Source organism: Durio zibethinus, chromosome 9 (assembly GCF_047325235.1).
Source record: "Durio zibethinus cultivar Kanyao isolate XHJ-2024 chromosome 9, ASM4732523v1, whole genome shotgun sequence".
In the NCBI taxonomy this organism is placed as follows: domain Eukaryota; kingdom Viridiplantae; phylum Streptophyta; class Magnoliopsida; order Malvales; family Malvaceae; genus Durio; species Durio zibethinus.
In genome coordinates, this window is record NC_143170.1 from 3,630,236 (window position 1) to 3,647,906 (window position 17,671).

A 17,671-nucleotide genomic window follows, 5' to 3' on the forward strand; every position below is an offset into this window, starting at 1 on the left:
ATAAAGGAGAAAGTAGAAAAAGTTTGTTACTTCAATAAAAAAGAAATAAAGGCTCCACCTGAATTAAAACAAACTGATACCAATTGAGAATGCCACTTTTGCATAAAACTGGATAACATTACAATATCCGATTCTTAATAAACATTTTAAATGAACTGGTTGAACCATAGCATCTGCTTGAGTTCATTTAGTTTCCAGTTGCCGGTTGCTACACTCCACAATGATTTGCACCATTTGCCAAATGCGTCAAGTGAACCAACCAAACTTTAGTAGCACAATATGCCATAAGAAATGTCGCTCCACTCGCTGAATGATCAACTAACCGTGCCCATTTATACAATGCATCCTTCGTGTTCTAGCACTAGCACAAGGTACAAGCAAGCAAAAACTAAAAACCATGCTCCACCCTCTTTAAAATCTGCAATGCATCCAAGGTTTGAGTTCATGGCACTCCAGAATTAAACCAAAGAAATCTGCAGAACCTCAATATGATTACACTCACCAGCAGTTTGATGGCAATCTAGTCCATTTCTCTGGTAAAGCGCAGGAAGAGACAAAACACTAATGATTTCACAACGCAAGGGCTATCTCACGATTCCAGGTGGTGAAAATGAGATCACTTATGATCATGGTCATACTTATAACAAACCAACCAGTCCAGATATGAATATAAGCGAGCAGACAAGCATGCCACATTCAGTTTACTTGCATCGTATGTTACTGACTAACTCTGGATTGCCTTTTCTCATCATGGCAACAAACTCATCATAGTTAATTCTTCCATCCTGCAGGAAGAACATGGTACATCAATTATGAAGATGCGATTACAATGGTCAAGAAAAATTATAGGTTTTGGTTATCTAAATAACAACTAGAATATAATTCAATACCCCAATTGGCATTTTCATTTATATGGATGGATTCACTATTAGCCAAAGTTAAGCACTTTTGAAGAGAAGAAAATACAAATAAAAAAATAGCATCTGAAAAGAGATTATAAGAATAAATACTTGTCTTTAAAGAAGAAGAAGCATACCCTATCTGTGTCAACTTCAGCAATGATCTCTTTTATTGTTTTCTCATCACCCATATTATACTTCCTAAGGGCCTGCTCTAGCTCTTCCATTGTAATGTACCTAAATTGAGCAGCAAACATATACGTTCAGTCATCACAATGAAACATATAATTAGGGAATGACAATTACAAGAAAACAGTTATGTTTTATAACAAGATGGTAAGACTGATTACCCGCTATTGTCCTTGTCAAAGTATTGGAAGGCAGTGTATAAGTGTTCTTCTCTTTCCATTCTATTCATATGCATGGTAGCTGTTATAAACTCAATGTAATCAATCGTTCCATTTCCATCGACATCAGCCTGGGGAAGTAACAAACAGGTATACCATAGCTAAATTAAGAAGAATGTTTTGCATAATTAGATTTACACATACATTTGATAAATTTCCATTATTCATCTACGCTTTTTTCAGTTCTTGCCTGTGATTAAGATTCCAGCAGAACGCATTTTAATCAAGAAATCACACATTCATAGAACAATACCATGATTGGATGCTGAGATGATGTGTTGCAAAACAAAAAATGACATAAATTGAGCATACCCCAATTACATATTAGCTCAGCAATAGACTAAAATATAGATAAAACGTTATCATGAGATAACACTAAGCCAATCACCGAGAGGGTATATTCATCCTTCCTTTAATATGTGGTTTCGAGTTGCTTTAGGGCACCACTATAGCTACCTAGAAAAATTAAGGGTTCCAACAGCACATTTAGCAGGGCAGAAGTTAGACTATGACTTCAGCTTGGTTTGAGGGATTACTTACGGGTCCCCAATGTGTGTGGTCCCTATCTTGTCATTTATTTAGCATAATATAATGAGATGGCAAGTTGCACGATAGCCTCACTCAGCATTATTCTTCTTGTAAAATTTATTAATTTCTTGTTCCTAGTCCTATTTCTTTCAGCCAAGAATAGAAGCATGGAACTAATCAGTACTGACCAAAGTTCTACAAGGAAAGCAATGTTGTCCCATCCAGACATTTATTGTCCATCATCAGATTGGAGTTTTGATTAAATTATTTTAAAGCATAGTGATTATTACAGAGGATGTATATAAAAGGACAAAGGCATACCGCTTGCATTAACTGCCTCACTTCAGATTCAGAAAGCTTAGTACCAAGTTTAGGAAGGCCAGCTTTTAACTCCTCAAAGGTGATTGTTCCACTGTTATCAGTGTCCATGGATTTGAACATCTCCTTCAAACCTATAATTTCTTCTTCAGATAGATTTTCTGCAATTACCTGAAAGGAGAAAGAAAGAAAGAATAATGCATAATAATGATGACTATGTGCCACATTGCTGCCATCAACTAATGGCCAGAAATAGACTAGAGGTTTTTTATGCTATGGCCCTATAGATGCCTACATATAGTTGAATCGATGGCTGATATTTCAAATTTACTATGAGCAAAATAAACTTGGGCTAATAGATCAACCAAAGAGAAGTTTTTTGAAAAAGAGGAATATCACCTTAACACAATCATCTTTAGCTTGTTCTCTTGAAGATTATCCTTAAATATTTTCCTTCATACTCTCAGCTTTCAGAACTTTTAGGTCAGAACACCTCATTGGCTCATCCCCCATTATATTATCTTCTTTTCACATTCATTAATTATGTAGCTTAAATACTAATATTTCATAATGGTAACAGAGAAAGCAATTCACCTTCAGAGCAACTTTTTTGAGTTTGTTCATTGCCCTGAATTGCTTCATTCTAGTTAAAACAGCAACATCAAGAGGCTTATCAGATGCATCACCATCTTCACGCATCCATGGATGACCTGCAGTGAAATTTGTAAGTGAAACTTTATTTCTTTTCTTAAGAACTGCCAAGAAACTTGAAGAAATTTAGAACCGAGGCAAAAAAAATTCAAAATTTTATTTGACAGCCAACTTTATAGTTTCAAGTCCAAGGCTTTTAACTTCCTTATCCTTCACAACAGAACACAACCACCATCGACTTGCAAGAAACCCTAATCAGTCCATAGGTTCTCTCAAATTAAAAAAAAAACTTACTTAACACTTCAAATGCTAAGAGCCGTTCTTTGGGATCATCTCGTAGCATCTTCCTCACAAGATCTTTGGCACTGCTGGTAACAGAGGGCCATGGATCTGATGAGAAATTGATATTTCCCCGAAGAATAGAATCAAAAATACTCTGTTCAGTTTCTGCATACAAAACCAAAAGCAGAGATGAGAGACCCTCTCGCTCACCCACCGCTGACCAATGTTTATTGCAAATAAGCTCTTATTTTTTATATATGCTTAACTGGAAATCATTGAAATTTTAAAACTTTAAAAGTTTTCAACTCCTAGAAAAAGATACGGTTGTAGAACATATTATGAGGATCAGCTAATCTTCACAAGAAACAAGTAGTACCTCCATAGAATGGCGGGACCCCACTAAGGAGAATGTAAAGAATCACTCCTGCACTCCAAATATCTGCTTCAGGTCCATAACGTCGGCGCAATACTTCTGGAGCTACATAATAAGCACTTCCAACAAGGTCCTTAAAAACATCTCCTGCATCAGTGGAGAAACTTTCTAGTTGATTCCCGTCATCAATAAGTCTTCAGAAGTAAAAGTGATGAGAAAAGTGAGTAATTGTCTTGGAATCTACCTTACTTTGTTAGATTAATTGCAGATAAAAGATGAAAATTTACAATTTACGTTAAATAGTAGCATTTTCTTGTTAGAAACATCTAAGATTGACAAAGATCTTCAATATGATTTTTCCATCATACAGAAAGTTAAGAAGAATTTTCATTTCGTATCATTGAAGATTGACTATAGCTACAATATTTCCGTTCTAAACAATATGCTTTTCCGGTTCTCTTGGACATGAGTCTCTAGTTGTCTTTCATTACACCATAGACAGTGCCTCTAAGAAGATATTGTTCCAATGACCAACATATAAATGTACTGAAACCAAAGGTGAGACTCTCATTCCAAAGTAACTGTTGTCAAGCTGTTAGAAAAAACTTCAGAGTTATGCATCCAATGTACCATGAGAAGCAACCATTAGAAGAAATCCAACTCATGAATTCAACAATCATAGCTTCACCCTACTAGGATGAAAATTCACTATCCCTCCTTTTTTCATCTATAAGTGCTTTGTCACATTTTCATGGCACTAATATTGATAATCAGTTCATCACCACAAAGTCAAACAAAATCAAATCAGAGAAACCAAAATGCTTACCTGGCTTAAAAAATACGGATAGCCCGAAATCTGTAGCCTTCAATGGAGAATCCTCGTCCTTACTCAAGAACAAGAAATTCTCAGGCTTTAAGTCCCTATGCATCACCCCCATGGAATGACAGTTATGCACCACCATCACGATCTGCCTACACAAATTAGCCGCCTCCCTCTCAGAATAATGACCTTTCACGATAAGCCGATCAAACAACTCCCCACCGGCACACAGCTCCATAAGCAGATTCACGGAGTGTCGATCTTCATAAGCCCCCTTCAGCTCCACTATGTTCCTGTCAACCCCATTGACTGAAAACTTATTAAAAAAGACAAAAAAAATATATAACAGAATTTAATATATAATATCAAAGTTTTGTTTAGGGGAGGACCTGTGGCCGGTGAGGTGGTGCATGATCTGGACTTCACGGCGGGCGTCTTCGATATCATCACGGTTGATAAGCTTACGCGTGGCGATAGATTTACAAGCGAACTGCTGGTTGGTTTCTTTATGAGTAACCAAGTAGGTAACACCAAACTGCCCGCGGCCAAGCTCGCGGCCGAAGACGTAATTAGACTGGACGTCCTCCATGGGACGGCCGAGAACGCGACCAATCGGAGGAGTGGTGGAGGTAGCAAGGCGGTGATTGGAGGCAGCGGCGGAAGGGTGGTGGTGGATTGACGGTTGTTGGGGTCTTGGCGGTGATGGTTCGGCAGGTTTGACATTGATGCCATCGTGGGGACCGCCGCAGGACTCTGGTCCAAACTGGTTATTGCTGGACGGAAGGCCGTTGCAGTTGCCCATTCTATAAAAACCAAAACGAAAAGCCCAAATTTCCTTTTCTACGTCAAATCAGAGTCAAGGGAGTTATGAGAGTTAAGGAGGAACGTTAAAACAAAGCTGTTTTTGTTTGTCCGAACCAAAACTGGAACACTTCGAGTTTTGTGATTGGTCAAAAGAAATTAGCTTGAGGTTTTTGAAATGACAAAAATGGGATGGGCAGTTGCTGTCACGTTCAGAAGTTTCCTCAGCTGACAAATGTGCCCTTTTTCCCACTTTCGTACTTTCCGACATGTTTTTGTTTTTTTTACCCTAAGCCTTTTGACTTTCGGATCTGGAACCCAAGTAAAAATGACGTGTCTAAACTGAAACCCGGCCGATGGTAAGCAGATTTTTGTCCTCGCTTTGGGCGAGAACTGCAAGAAATGAAACGGCACAAATGCTCACTTGATTAAATTTTTTAAATAATGTATTATAGACACTCATTTTTTTAATTTATTTTGGTTGATTCGGTGGACTTCGAATAGGGATAATCAGAATAATAAAAATAAAATTTCAGTTGTGATAAGGCTATAAAATAGAAGGTTTGAAATTGAGCTAATAAGAGGACTCTCGAGAAATCAAAACAAAATGGATAAATGGATAAGAGTTTTTGAAAAAGGATTCTTTTTAAAATTTTTCAACTGATTGAAAAGTTGGACTGAGCAATTTGAGTCCTATATAAACTAGTGATGTACAGAGTAAGGAGAGGCAAAAAAAAAAAAAAAAAACAGACCACGATTTTCACCCATCTTTGCCTTTTCTGCCATTGCCATCACCCTACAGCTTTATTGCTAAACTGCATCCGACAGCTCTATTGTTAAACTACATTGCCATCACCAGCCATAGCCCCGTGTGAAACTGCAAGCACCATTGCCAAATTGAAAACAACCCTTCAGATCACACCAATAATTTAGCCTACCCTAGACTCTACCGAACCCACACAAATCCTAACACCCGATTTTTCGTCAATCAATTTTCATCTAGAAACCATGACCAACCATTAGCGACCATTGGCAAACAAAACCGCCAAGCACAGCAACCGTGAATCCACTATCGCCATCTTCAAACCATTGCCCTCAATCACCCAACCACTACCCACATCCATAAAATTAGACCACCTGAAACCTGTATACCACCAACTGGCAAACACAAGTCCAACACAGACACATCTCGCACTTTCCAGAATACACAAATCATTCACAAGGCGAATATAGTCAGACAACTAGTAACGCTTGGTTAGAAGGCAGAAAGCAAGTGGAGTGTCACCGTTGATGACAGCAGTGTAAACAGCTCACAGCGGCAATTAAGTTTTGGGAGATCTGGAATGGTGAAATTTTGCAACTAGGGAAAGTGATTAACATAGCCAAAAATCACTTTGATCGGACGATGAAAAGAAGCGAAACGGTGGGGGAAGGCTGCGACTTCAACTTTGAATCTAGGCAACTAGGAAATGATCTTTGATAATCTGATCCCGGATCCAAGATGAGCAGACCAAGTTGAAGTTTAGGTGAGATTTGGAGGCCAACCAGAGCCGACGGACGGTGACCAATGCTGACCAGACAGCAGCATCCGGCAGTCAGTGGCAGCAGAGATCTGGAAAAGCTCGAAGCTGATCGATGTTCTTGAGGTCTCCTCGGTTTCTGGAAAACTCTATAGAGAGAAGGAGGAAAGTATATAGTTAGAGAGAGAGTGAAAGTCTGAAAAAGAAAGAAGAAATGAAAAATTTTGACTCTTATAGTTAAACTAAAACGCAACATTTCGGTGAATCAAGAAACGGGGTCCTTCGAAGGGGATCTGCGTGTTGCCCCACGGGCAATCTGACCTAGTTGCGACCCGCTTCAGACTTCAAGCCAGGCCAATCTGTGAAGTCAAGTCGTTTGACCAGTCAAGCCGAGCCTAAAGCTATACCTACCAAGCTGTTTTCTATTTCTACGGCTGAAACCCTTTTTTAGCTACCAAACTAAGTGAGGCGATTTTTATTGTGAGTACTTTTTTTTTATTTGATGTATTTATTATATTAACATAATAAAAAATATATTTAATAAAAATATTTTTAAGAAAAAGTTAAAAGTATTAATTTTTTTAAAAATAAAAATTTTAAAAATATTTTTCAAAAAAAAATTAAAAGTATCAATTTTTTTTAAAAATTAAATTTTAAAAAATATTTTAAGAAAAAATTAAAAATATGAATTTTTTTTGTATAAAAGTATGAATTTTTTAAAAGAAAAATGAAACAAAGCAATAAAAGATATTCCCATAAAAGGTGAAAGCATTATTCTTTTTTTTTTTTAATTTTTTTTTGTTAAACAATCTAACGATAGAGCCCTTGTAAGAGAAATAGTAATTTTCTTATAAACTCTTAAGGTGAGAAAATTTTCTTAATTTTTTGTTAAAAGTATTGGACTCAATTAAGAATAATTTTCAATAATTAACTATTTGATAAGATTTTTTAGGCTTAATGGATAACATAGAATCGAGCTGGTACCATCTTTCAAGGACGTTGTGAAGGTATTATAACCTTCCTCACATGTAACTATGCTCTCAGACCTAGTTTTAGTTTCCCACCTTTTAAAAATACCTAAGTCAAACTTAGAATTTCTCTTTAAAAAATGATAAATTAAATAAGGTGATCAATCGCACATAAATAAAAAGATTGGTGGTGACTCCTAAATCAATGTCTAACGATAGGTCCATAAATTTAGACATTATGACAGTTTGTCGACTCTACTGGAGATAAGCCGAGAGTCAAGCCAGCAAATAAATTTGTGTTATCCAAAAGCCTAATAAAATTAATTTTTTTAAAAAAAATATTTTTGTTTATTATTTATTTATTACGTCATTCACATACATGTGCATAATATGAACTTTATACTTAAACTCTGTCTCTCTAGGAGAAAGTAAAGCACCCGTACTTTCGTGAGGTTTTAATGCCTCCGCAGTGGCTAGCAAAATAGTCCCACAAATTGAATCATTTTCACTTACAGCCTGTGATGGGTGAGGATCGAAGTGCCTCACTAGTCTGTGATAGACAAGGATGTGAGGAACAATTTAAGAACCTTTAGACTATCAACCTTAAACCACATATAGTGAACATAAGGAACCTAACCTGTAGTTAGAGCTTTACCTTTATCTTTTGTAGAAAAATGCAACAGCTAAGTTACATTTTTACAATGATTGATTTTTCTTGAGTGGAAATTAACTATTGTATATGTCATGTTACATGAATTGTCATGATAGATGCATGTTAATTGAATTGTTTTTTCTTTCATCTATTATTCTTTTATTAAAGTAAGATAACATTAGGTTGTATATATTTTTGCCATTCATTTCGCATGTGTTAACTTGAAATCATGTTAAGATTTTTTATAGTCCTACTTTCATGACATGAGCATGTAGTAATGCAATTTCTTAATTTATGGTAATCAAAGGTTTAAGGATAGCTCGACCGTCGACAAATTTAAGCCAACTTGCACGTCACCTATATAATACTCGATCGTGAGTAAGGCAAATGGAACAGGAACAAAGTCTCCATATGGACAAGATTGAGAAAGTTCAATAGGAGATAAAATGAGAGTTAGCAAAGATGATAGAGATGCTAGAGAAATTAGATAAAGGTAAAACAGTAAAAGATACCTCAAATTCAAATGAGAAACAAGATATTGTAGATCCTCTACACCCTTCGAAGTTTGACCCAAATCGAGGCCAATCTCCTCCAAATACACAAGCCCTACAAATGCCATTTTCTGAGGCATGTCCTGAAATGCCATTTTATAGTTACACCAACCCTACCATTGGGGCAAAGATGTATAATCCAATTCAGGTCCTTGATTTTAATGATCTTAAAAAAAAAATAAAGATTGAAGATGAAGACTTCTAAGGTGATGGAAGACCTTAGCATGTAATAAATGAACTTTTTTAAAAAAAGAATATGAGCTATCGAAGGAATGGATATCTGTAAATGCAGCTAAACTATGCTTAGTTATAGAGGTGATCATCCCACCAAAATTTAAAGTCTTCAAATTTGAAAAATATGATGAGACAAAATGCTCGGTAACTCATGTTACCATATATTCCCATGCTCATGATGAAAAACTACTGATGCATGTGTTTTAAGATAGTTTCATTGACTCAGTCGCGAGGTGATATGTCCAGTTAGACTGAACCCGTATCTATTTCTAGAATGATTTGGTAAAGGCATTCATCCTCTAATACCAACACATTATAGACTTAATTTCAGATCGTCTATCTCTACAAAGTATGAAAAAAAATCTTCTGAAGGCTTCAAAAAGTATACACAAATGTGGAAAGATGTAGCTGCTCAAGTTTAACAATTTTTTACTGAAAAGAAAATGACTATTTTATTTATAAGTACTTGAAGCCTCCATATTATGAAAAAATGATTGGGAATGCCACTAAGAATTTTACTGATATGGTGATCTTTGGGAAAATGATAGAGAATGCCATTAAAAGTGGCATGTTTGAAGAAGGTGAAACCTTCAATACAAAAAAGGGTGGGATGTCCAGAAGAAAAGAAAATGAAATTCAAGCTGTGAGTTTTGAATGACAGCAATTTAAAAGTTATGTCCCATATCCACATCCAGTATATCTTGTCTATTATCCATCCATTAATCATGTTTCACCAATTTCTTACCATCATGGTCCATAACCAATCTTTCGATCAACTTTTCAAACACCTACATATAGGTCTAATCTTATTAGTACACCAGCCTCAATGCCTAATAACCAAATAGGTGGTTTGAGAAAGTCTCAAAACAACCAAAAAAGAGCCCATATCGATCCAATCCTTATGACTTACACTGAGTTATTCTTCGAACTAGTTAAAAATAACTTAGTATCTCCTGTTATTCTAGAACTATTAAAGCTACCCTATCTCTAATGGTATGATTCCAATATCACATGTGATTTCCATAATGAGAATATGGGTCATTTATAGAAACTTGTCCTGCTTTCAAGCACAGAGTGCAAAGTTTGATCCGAAAAAGCTTGATAAGCTTCGATGAATCAGAAAAATCATATGGTAGTAAAAACCTTTCACTTGATCGCACATGGGCATAATCTTGAGGAAGGACAAGGATATTGATATTAGCTAAAAGTTGCTTGGATTTCTTTTAGAGTAATGCCAAGATTTCTTTTATGTAATAAGATTTAATCATTTATCATTTTAATAAAACGCAAGTTGATGCATCTCATTACATTTTCTCTTTCATCCAAATCATTATTTTTTATTACTTTTCATACACATTTTGTTCCCATTCTCAAATTTCAAATGGTGAATGTTTGGATAATTATAAACAATAATTCTAAGATTTAATTTTGAAAACCCATTCATATTGATATGTGAAATTATTTGAGCAAAAAAAGTAATCTGTAAGCAGATATCATTCATAAAAAATATACATGTCTTGAAGGCATCTAATCAATTTGTCTTTGTTCAAAATATGATATTCAAATAAAGCATTCATATTTGAGATGAAAAATGATCGTCTTTCTTTTATCATTCATAAAAGTAAAATCATCTATTGCTACCCCCTTAGAGCTTGTTATGATTTTTTTTAAAGAACCCCAACCAAAGATCACCCTCTAGACTAGAGAGCAAATTTAAAAAAAAAAACCTATTTAAAAAAAATAAAAGATCATAATAAGTCTCAAAGATAGGAATGAAAAAAGAAGAACCATTTAAAAAAAAACAACAAAAAAGAAAAAGAAAAATGAATGATTTGGGGCAAAATAGTGAGAATTCTTTTGTGAGAAATAAGATGAATGAAAAAGCAAAAAATAATGAAATGATGTGGAATAGGGCAAAATGTCAAGTTGCATCATATGATATGAAATGATCCTTTGGTTTGAACCCTTTAAACACTTGTCTTGAACCTATTTTATCCATTTCTTTCATTACCCCTCACCATAGCCTACATTACAACCTTTAAAAGTTCATTTTGATCGAATGTGAATGCTCGAATTGAATGATTATATGTTAGACTCAAGCATGCTTATGATGGAGCAATGAAATTGTGCTATGTTCTTATGTCTTTGAGATTGATGTTTGGGGGGTACTAATAATGGATGAAGTGAAAAAAATTAAAAAGCAAAAAAATTAAAAAATGAAAAAAGAGAGAAAAAAATACTTAAATTGAAAACCTAAAAATACAATTTGGGTAAAAAAAATCTGAGCTGAAAACTAGAATGATGGTTCAATATATGAAAAGTCAATGTCATCTGAAGATCCTCTAAAACTAGGGTAAAATGTGAGAGCTCAACATGATTTTGAAAGTCAGTGGAATGAGTTTTTGAAAAAGAATCCTAGATTAATGTTAAAAATTTCTAAATATTTATTATTTGGATATTGTTATACCATTCAAACACCTACCCTAATGACATGCTTTGAATTTGTTCCTTGATCTATTTATTTTTGTACCAGACTTGTTCTTGTATTGATTCTCTTTTTTTCTCAATTCATTCATTTTGGCTTTCCCATAATAAATCAAAAAAATATGAGATTGCATTGTGTTTGCCATGAATTGAAATGATAATGAACGAATGATAATGTTCATAAAAGATTCATGAATTCTTTTGAAAAGAAATCTAAGATGATAGAAGTAAAAAAAAAATGAAAAAGATGGAAAAAGACTGAAAAGTTGAATTGAAAAGGCAAATATGGTACCCAAGTGGTGAATATGGAGATGGATCAACCAATATAATATGTGAGTTGTGACCAAATGCTAGAAAAAACATGGATCAATTAATGAAATTGGTGAATTGATTCTGAAAATGTTAGCGTTGGAAAGTTAAAAAAAAAATGTGAGACGGTGGAGTCTTGAGAACCTTATTACCACAATCAATTAGAATTTCATGGTGTTGATTTTAGTAACATTTGCATTACATTGCATTTGCAACATAGTTTAGTCACGTATTTGCATCATGTAGTGAACATGTGAATTATGATTTAGAGTATGACATATGCATTGTTGTGAGAATCTGGGTTGTTGTATTTGCATCATTGAGAAAGCATTCGCATCATTATCATACAAAATTTTAACTTTGGTAGGAAAAAGAAAAATTTTCATGATGAGATTTTTGATGAGGAAAACATTCCAAATTTTGAAGTTGTGAAAACTTTTTGAAGAAATATTTTCAATGTTGAGGATAATTTGTGAGACCTCTAAGCATAATCTCTAATAATTTTCAAATGAGAATCTTAAAATTTTTTTTATGTGAATCCCTAAAGTTTTGAATCAGAGTCTTAAAAATTTTAGATGAAATTTTAAAATTTTTGAATAAGAACCTTTGAAATGCTAGTTGTGAATCTCTAGAAGTTTTTCAAATGTGAATCTGAAAGTTTTTACGAATCTTCATTTATTACGAATTTGAAAGCCTTGCGAATCTTTAATTCTTATGAATCTGAAAACTTTGTGATCTTTAATTCTTGCAAATCTGAAAGTTTTTACAAATCTTCATTTCTTATGAATCTGAAAACCTTGCGAATCTCCAATTCTTGCGAATATGGATGCCTTACGAATCTCCAATTCTTGTGAATGTGAATCTCTTGCGAATCTCCAATTCTTGTGAATATGAAATCTTACAAGTCTTCAATTCTTGCGAATCTGAAAGTTTTGTGAATTTTTAATTTTTACGAATCTAAAATTCTTGTGAATCTTTGAACCTTATGAATATTTGAATTATGAATCTTTGAATTTCAAATTTTTTGAACACAATTTGTGAATCTTTGAGTTTAACTTGTATTGTGAATTTTTTATTATGAAATTTTTGAATGCTTCAAATCGTGAACCTTTGAAGTTTTGAAATTTCATAATTGTTGTAAAATCAGACTTCGGTTCCATCCAGGTCATTTTATTTTTGGATTTCGGCCTATGCCAGATTCTTCTTCGACTTAGTCCAAGTTATTCATTTCAGACTTCGGTTTCATCCAAGTCATTTTGTTTTCGAATTTTAGCCTATGTCAGATCTTTTTCGGCTTAGTCCAAGTTATTCGTTTCAAACTTTGGTTCATTCTAGGTCATTTTGTTTTAGATTTCGACTTATGTCAGATCTTTCTTCGGCTTAGTCCAAGTCATTCATTCTAGACTTCGGTTCAGTCCAAGTCATTTCGTTTTGAATTTTGACTTATGTTAGATCTTTTTTTGGCTTGCATTTCAGACTTCGATTCTGTTCAAGTCATTTTGTTTTCAGATTTTGACCTATATCAGATCTTTCTTTAATTTATTCTAAATTATTCACTTCCAGACTTCGATTTAGTCTAGGTCATTTCATTTTGGATTTCGACTTATGTTAGATCCTTCTTTAGCTTGCATTTTAAACTTCAGTTCCATCCAAGTCATTTTGTTTTGGATTTTGACATATGTCAGATTCTTTTTCGACTTTTTTCAAATTATTCACTTCAAACTTTGCTTTAATCTAGGTCATTTTATTTTAGATTTTGGCTTATGTCAGATCCTTCTTTAGCTTAGTCCAAGCTGTTCATTTTAAACTTCGATTCGATCCAGGTCATCATTTTTGGATTTCGACCTACGCCAAGTCCTTTTTTGACTTAGTCTAAGTCGTTCATCTTGAATTCCAATTTAATCCAAATTTTTCTATCTTTAGACTTCATATTAGTCCAGCGTGTTTCTTTTTTGGATAAGGTCATGATGAGTGTCTACATCTTTGTATAATCTTTATTTCATAAAAAATATGCAAAAAGAGACAACTGTAGATACTCATTTTTAAAATTTATTTTGGTTGATTCAGTGGACTTCAAATAGGGATGATAAGACTATGAGATAAAAGGTTTGAAATTGAGCTGATAAGAGGACTCTTGAGAAATCAAAACAAAAAGGATAAACGGATAAGAGTTTTTGGAAAAGAGGATTCTTTTTAAAATTTTTCCACTGATCTGAAAAGTTAGGCTGAGCAATTTGAGTCCTATATAAACTAGTGATCGCACACAATAAAAAGAGGCAAAAAAAAAAAAAGACCATGATTTTCACCCATCTTTGCCTTCTCTACCATTGCCATCACCTTACAGCTTTATTGCTAAACTGCATCCTACAGCTTTGTTGCTAAACTACATTGCCATCACCAGCCATAGCCCCGTGTGAAACTGTAAGCACCATTGCCAAATTGAAAATAACCCTTCACATCACACCAATAATTCAACCTAGCCTAGACTCTACCGAACCTATACAAATCTTAACACCTGATTTTTCACCAATCAATTTTCATCTAGAAACCATGACCAACTATTAACGACCACTGGCAACCAAAATCGCTAAGCACAGCAACCCTGAATCCACTATCGCCATCTTCGAACCATTGCCATCAATCACCCAACCATTACCCACATCCATAAAATTAGACCACCTGAAGCATGTATACCATCAATTGGCAAACACAAGTCCAACACAGACACATCTCACACTTTTTAGAATACACAAATCATTCACAAGACGAATATAGTCAGACAACCAGTAACGCTTGGTTAGAAGACAGAAAACAAGTGAGGTGTCACCATTGATGACAGTAGTGTAAGCGACTTACAGCGACAATTAAGTTTTGGGAGATCTGGAATGGTGGAATTTTACAACTAGGAAAAGTGATTAACATAGCCAAAAATCACTTTGATTGGATGGTGAAAAGAAGCAAAAACGGTAGGGGAAGGCTGCGACTTTAAGTTTGAATCTAGGCAACTAGGAAATGATCTTTGATAATCTGATCCCAGATCCAAGATGAGCTGACCAAGGTGAACTTTTGGTGAGAGTTGGAGGCCAATCGAAGCCGACGGATGGTGACCGATGCTGACTAGACAGCAGCATTAGGTGGTCAAACGCAGCAGGTATCTGAAAAAGCTAGAAGCTGACCGGTGTTCTTGAGGTCTCATTAGTTTTGGAAAACTCTATAGAGAGAAAGAAGAAAGTATATAGTTAGAGAGAGTGAAAGTCTGAAAAAGAAAGAAGAAATGAAAATTTTTGGCTTTTACAGTTAAACTAAAACGTAACATTTCGGTGAATCAAGAAACGGGGTTCTTTGAAGGGGATCCGCGTGTTGCCCCACGGGCAATCTGACCCAGTTGCGACTCGCTTTAGACTTCAAGCCAGGCCAATTTGTGAAGTCAAGTCGTTTAACCAGTCAAGCCGAGCCTAAAGCTATACCTACCAAGCTGTTTTCTATTTCTACAGAATCCCTTTTTTAGCTGCCAAACTAAGCCAGGCGATTTTTATTATGGGTACTTTTTTTTTCTTATTTGATGTATTTATTAAATTAATTTAATCAAAAATATATTTAATAAAAACGTTTTTAATGAAAGTTAAAAGTATCAATTTTTTTTAGAAATCAAAATTCAAAAAATGCTTTAAAAAAAATTAAAAATATCAATTTTTTTATATAAAAGCATGAATTTTTTAAAAGAAAAATGAAATAAAACAATAAAAGAGATTCCCACAAAAGGTGGAAGCATTATTTTTTTTTCTTTTCTTAATTTTTTTTTGTTAAATAATTTGATGATAGAGCCCTTGCAAAAGAAATAGTAGTTTTTTTTGTAGACTCTCGAGGTGAGAAAATTTTATTAATTTTTTCTCAAAAATATTGAAGTCAATTAAAAATAATTTTTAATAATTAACTATTTGGTAAGATATTTTTGGCTTAATGAATAATACAAAATTGAGTTTGTACCATCTTTCGATAGACGTTATGGGAGTGCTATAACCTTTCTCAATGTAACCGTACTCCCGGACCTACTTTTGGTTTCGCAGACATTAAATCTACCTTTTAAATATACCTAAGTCAAACTTAAGATTTCTATTTAAAAAGGGGCAAATTCAATCAGGTGGTCAATTACACCTAAACAAAAAGATTGGTGGCTACTCCTAAATCAATATCTAACGATAGGTTCATAAATCTAGACGTTATGACATATATAATATTATAAATTTTAAAAATTTAATTCGAATTTGAATCGATTTTTTTTTAAATCGATTCAATTTTAATTAAATTATATTAATTCGATTTGATTTGATTTATTAATTTATTAATTTTTATATATTATTTTAATAAGAGTTTTAATATATTTAAATAGATTCATATACAAATAATTATTTTTATTTTATAAAAATTTAAAATATATATATAAATTAATAAAATATATATTCGATTTGATTCCATTTTTTTTTAGTTTTTCATATCCCACTCTAAATTTTAATTCAAATTAATATATAATAGATTTCAACCCCGCGCTTCACTTGCGAAAGTAAAATACAGTTATGTATTAGTTTAAATATTAAAAAATGTATAATAAAAAATATATGTATCCATGTTTCTTCGTAGATTTCATTAGCTTAAACTATAGATTATCAAAGGTTGAAGCAATAATGCAATAACAACAAGCATAAATTATGTCTAAGATAAGCCATACATTTAAATTAGCATATGCAACAAATTACTTAGATTTAATTTAGACATGCAATAACAGATATTAGAGAATTAAGGACATTCAAAATTGTCTATAACTAATAATATCTCTACAAAGATAAATGCTACAGGTTTTTCCATTATTATAATCTAGACATACTCAAACTTTAGTCCTTTTAATACATGCTTATAGTCTAGTTCAGCATATCTAGAATTTATGTCTTATTGAGATTGATCGAATTAAGCTTTTCAAGTTGAGAATGTTCTAACAGGTATTAGAGAATTAAGCGAGATTTCATTTACCATAATTGAGTTAGATAAGCCATTTATAGAATGTAGCATTCAATAATCTTATTTTATGTTCAATTTCTTTCCAAAGATGCCTGTATATTGTTTGAAATATTAACAATCAAGTGCCTCACATAATAGCAATATCAAGTTTTATAATCTATTTTGGAATATCGACAATCAAATGCCTTACATAACACCAATTTCAGGGCTTATGATCTATTTTTCTTTCTTTGATATATAAACAGTATAAGTCACTAGAACAAAAGTAATCTATGTTACACATGTAATAATATAGGGTATTGTAGGTGCTTTTTTTTTTTCTTAAGGCATAATAAAGCAGAACCATGAATCCATGATCCATGGATTATCTTTATCTAAATTGAAACACAAAGTATTACATAAGAATTAAAGCAATCCATTAATACCCAGAAGACAAACAATAAAATTAAAAAAATTCCTTTATTGCTCTCTCTAATTGACTGAGATTGCTACTAATAATTGCTATGATCTAATCAACAACCATTATTGCTTTGAATATTGGCAATCTCAGGGTAAAAGTTTTGCATTTGGGTGTATTCAGGTTTTACCATACTCTTCCTTGAGGAAAAATCATCTTTTTTTGTAGACTCTTAAAAACTCCAAGCTTGTTTGTTGTACCTAAAAATTAATATGTCAAAAAAATCTTTAGAAAATTGAAGAGAAATTTTTTACTTAAATTAATTGAAAATGATTACATACTATTTGAATTGTGCTAGTTGATGATAAAAACATGCTTGACAAAGAGGTGGCAGGTTATGGTTAGGTTTGGAAAAAGAAATCAGAGTAGTTATTGTTTTCTTATTTGATGTTTTGCTAGTTGTT

At 33.3% G+C, this 17,671-nt stretch overlaps 1 protein-coding gene across 2 annotated transcripts; it reads right to left on the bottom strand.

The window, feature by feature from the left end:
• Window positions 1–13: 13 nt before the first annotated feature.
• On the bottom strand, window positions 14–5,217 carry LOC111306991 (calcium-dependent protein kinase 3-like). 2 transcript variants are annotated; one of them, XM_089765517.1, is made up of 10 exons: window positions 4,668–5,217; window positions 4,285–4,571; window positions 3,462–3,605; window positions 3,098–3,250; window positions 2,747–2,862; window positions 2,156–2,323; window positions 1,250–1,377; window positions 1,037–1,136; window positions 503–785; window positions 14–418 (listed from the first exon to the last, which is right to left on the bottom strand). In XM_089765517.1, exons 1-9 carry the CDS (start codon window positions 5,078–5,080, stop codon window positions 702–704), a joined length of 1,593 nt encoding a protein of 530 aa, XP_089621643.1. In that variant the 5' UTR covers window positions 5,081–5,217; the 3' UTR covers window positions 14–418; window positions 503–701. The 2 variants fall into 2 exon arrangements, with proteins under 2 accessions (XP_089621643.1, XP_022760810.2); XM_022905075.2 differs by lacking the exons at window positions 14–418; window positions 3,098–3,250 and having other exon boundaries at window positions 553–785.
• Between the last annotated feature and the right edge of the window lie 12,454 nt (window positions 5,218–17,671).

Bases quoted from the DNA above. Each gene is read 5' to 3' on its own strand.
- LOC111306991 (XM_089765517.1), bottom strand. From the start codon at position 5,080: ATGGGCAACTGCAACGGCCTTCCGTCCAGCAATAACCAGTTTGGACCA. The intron at 4,572-4,667 runs GTCCTCCCCTAA...TGGGGTTGACAG, and splicing joins CACCACCTCACCGGCCACAG to GAACATAGTGGAGCTGAAGG. The intron at 2,324-2,746 runs GTGAATTGCTTT...TTCTCCTTTCAG, and splicing joins TCAAAAAAGTTGCTCTGAAG to GTAATTGCAGAAAATCTATC.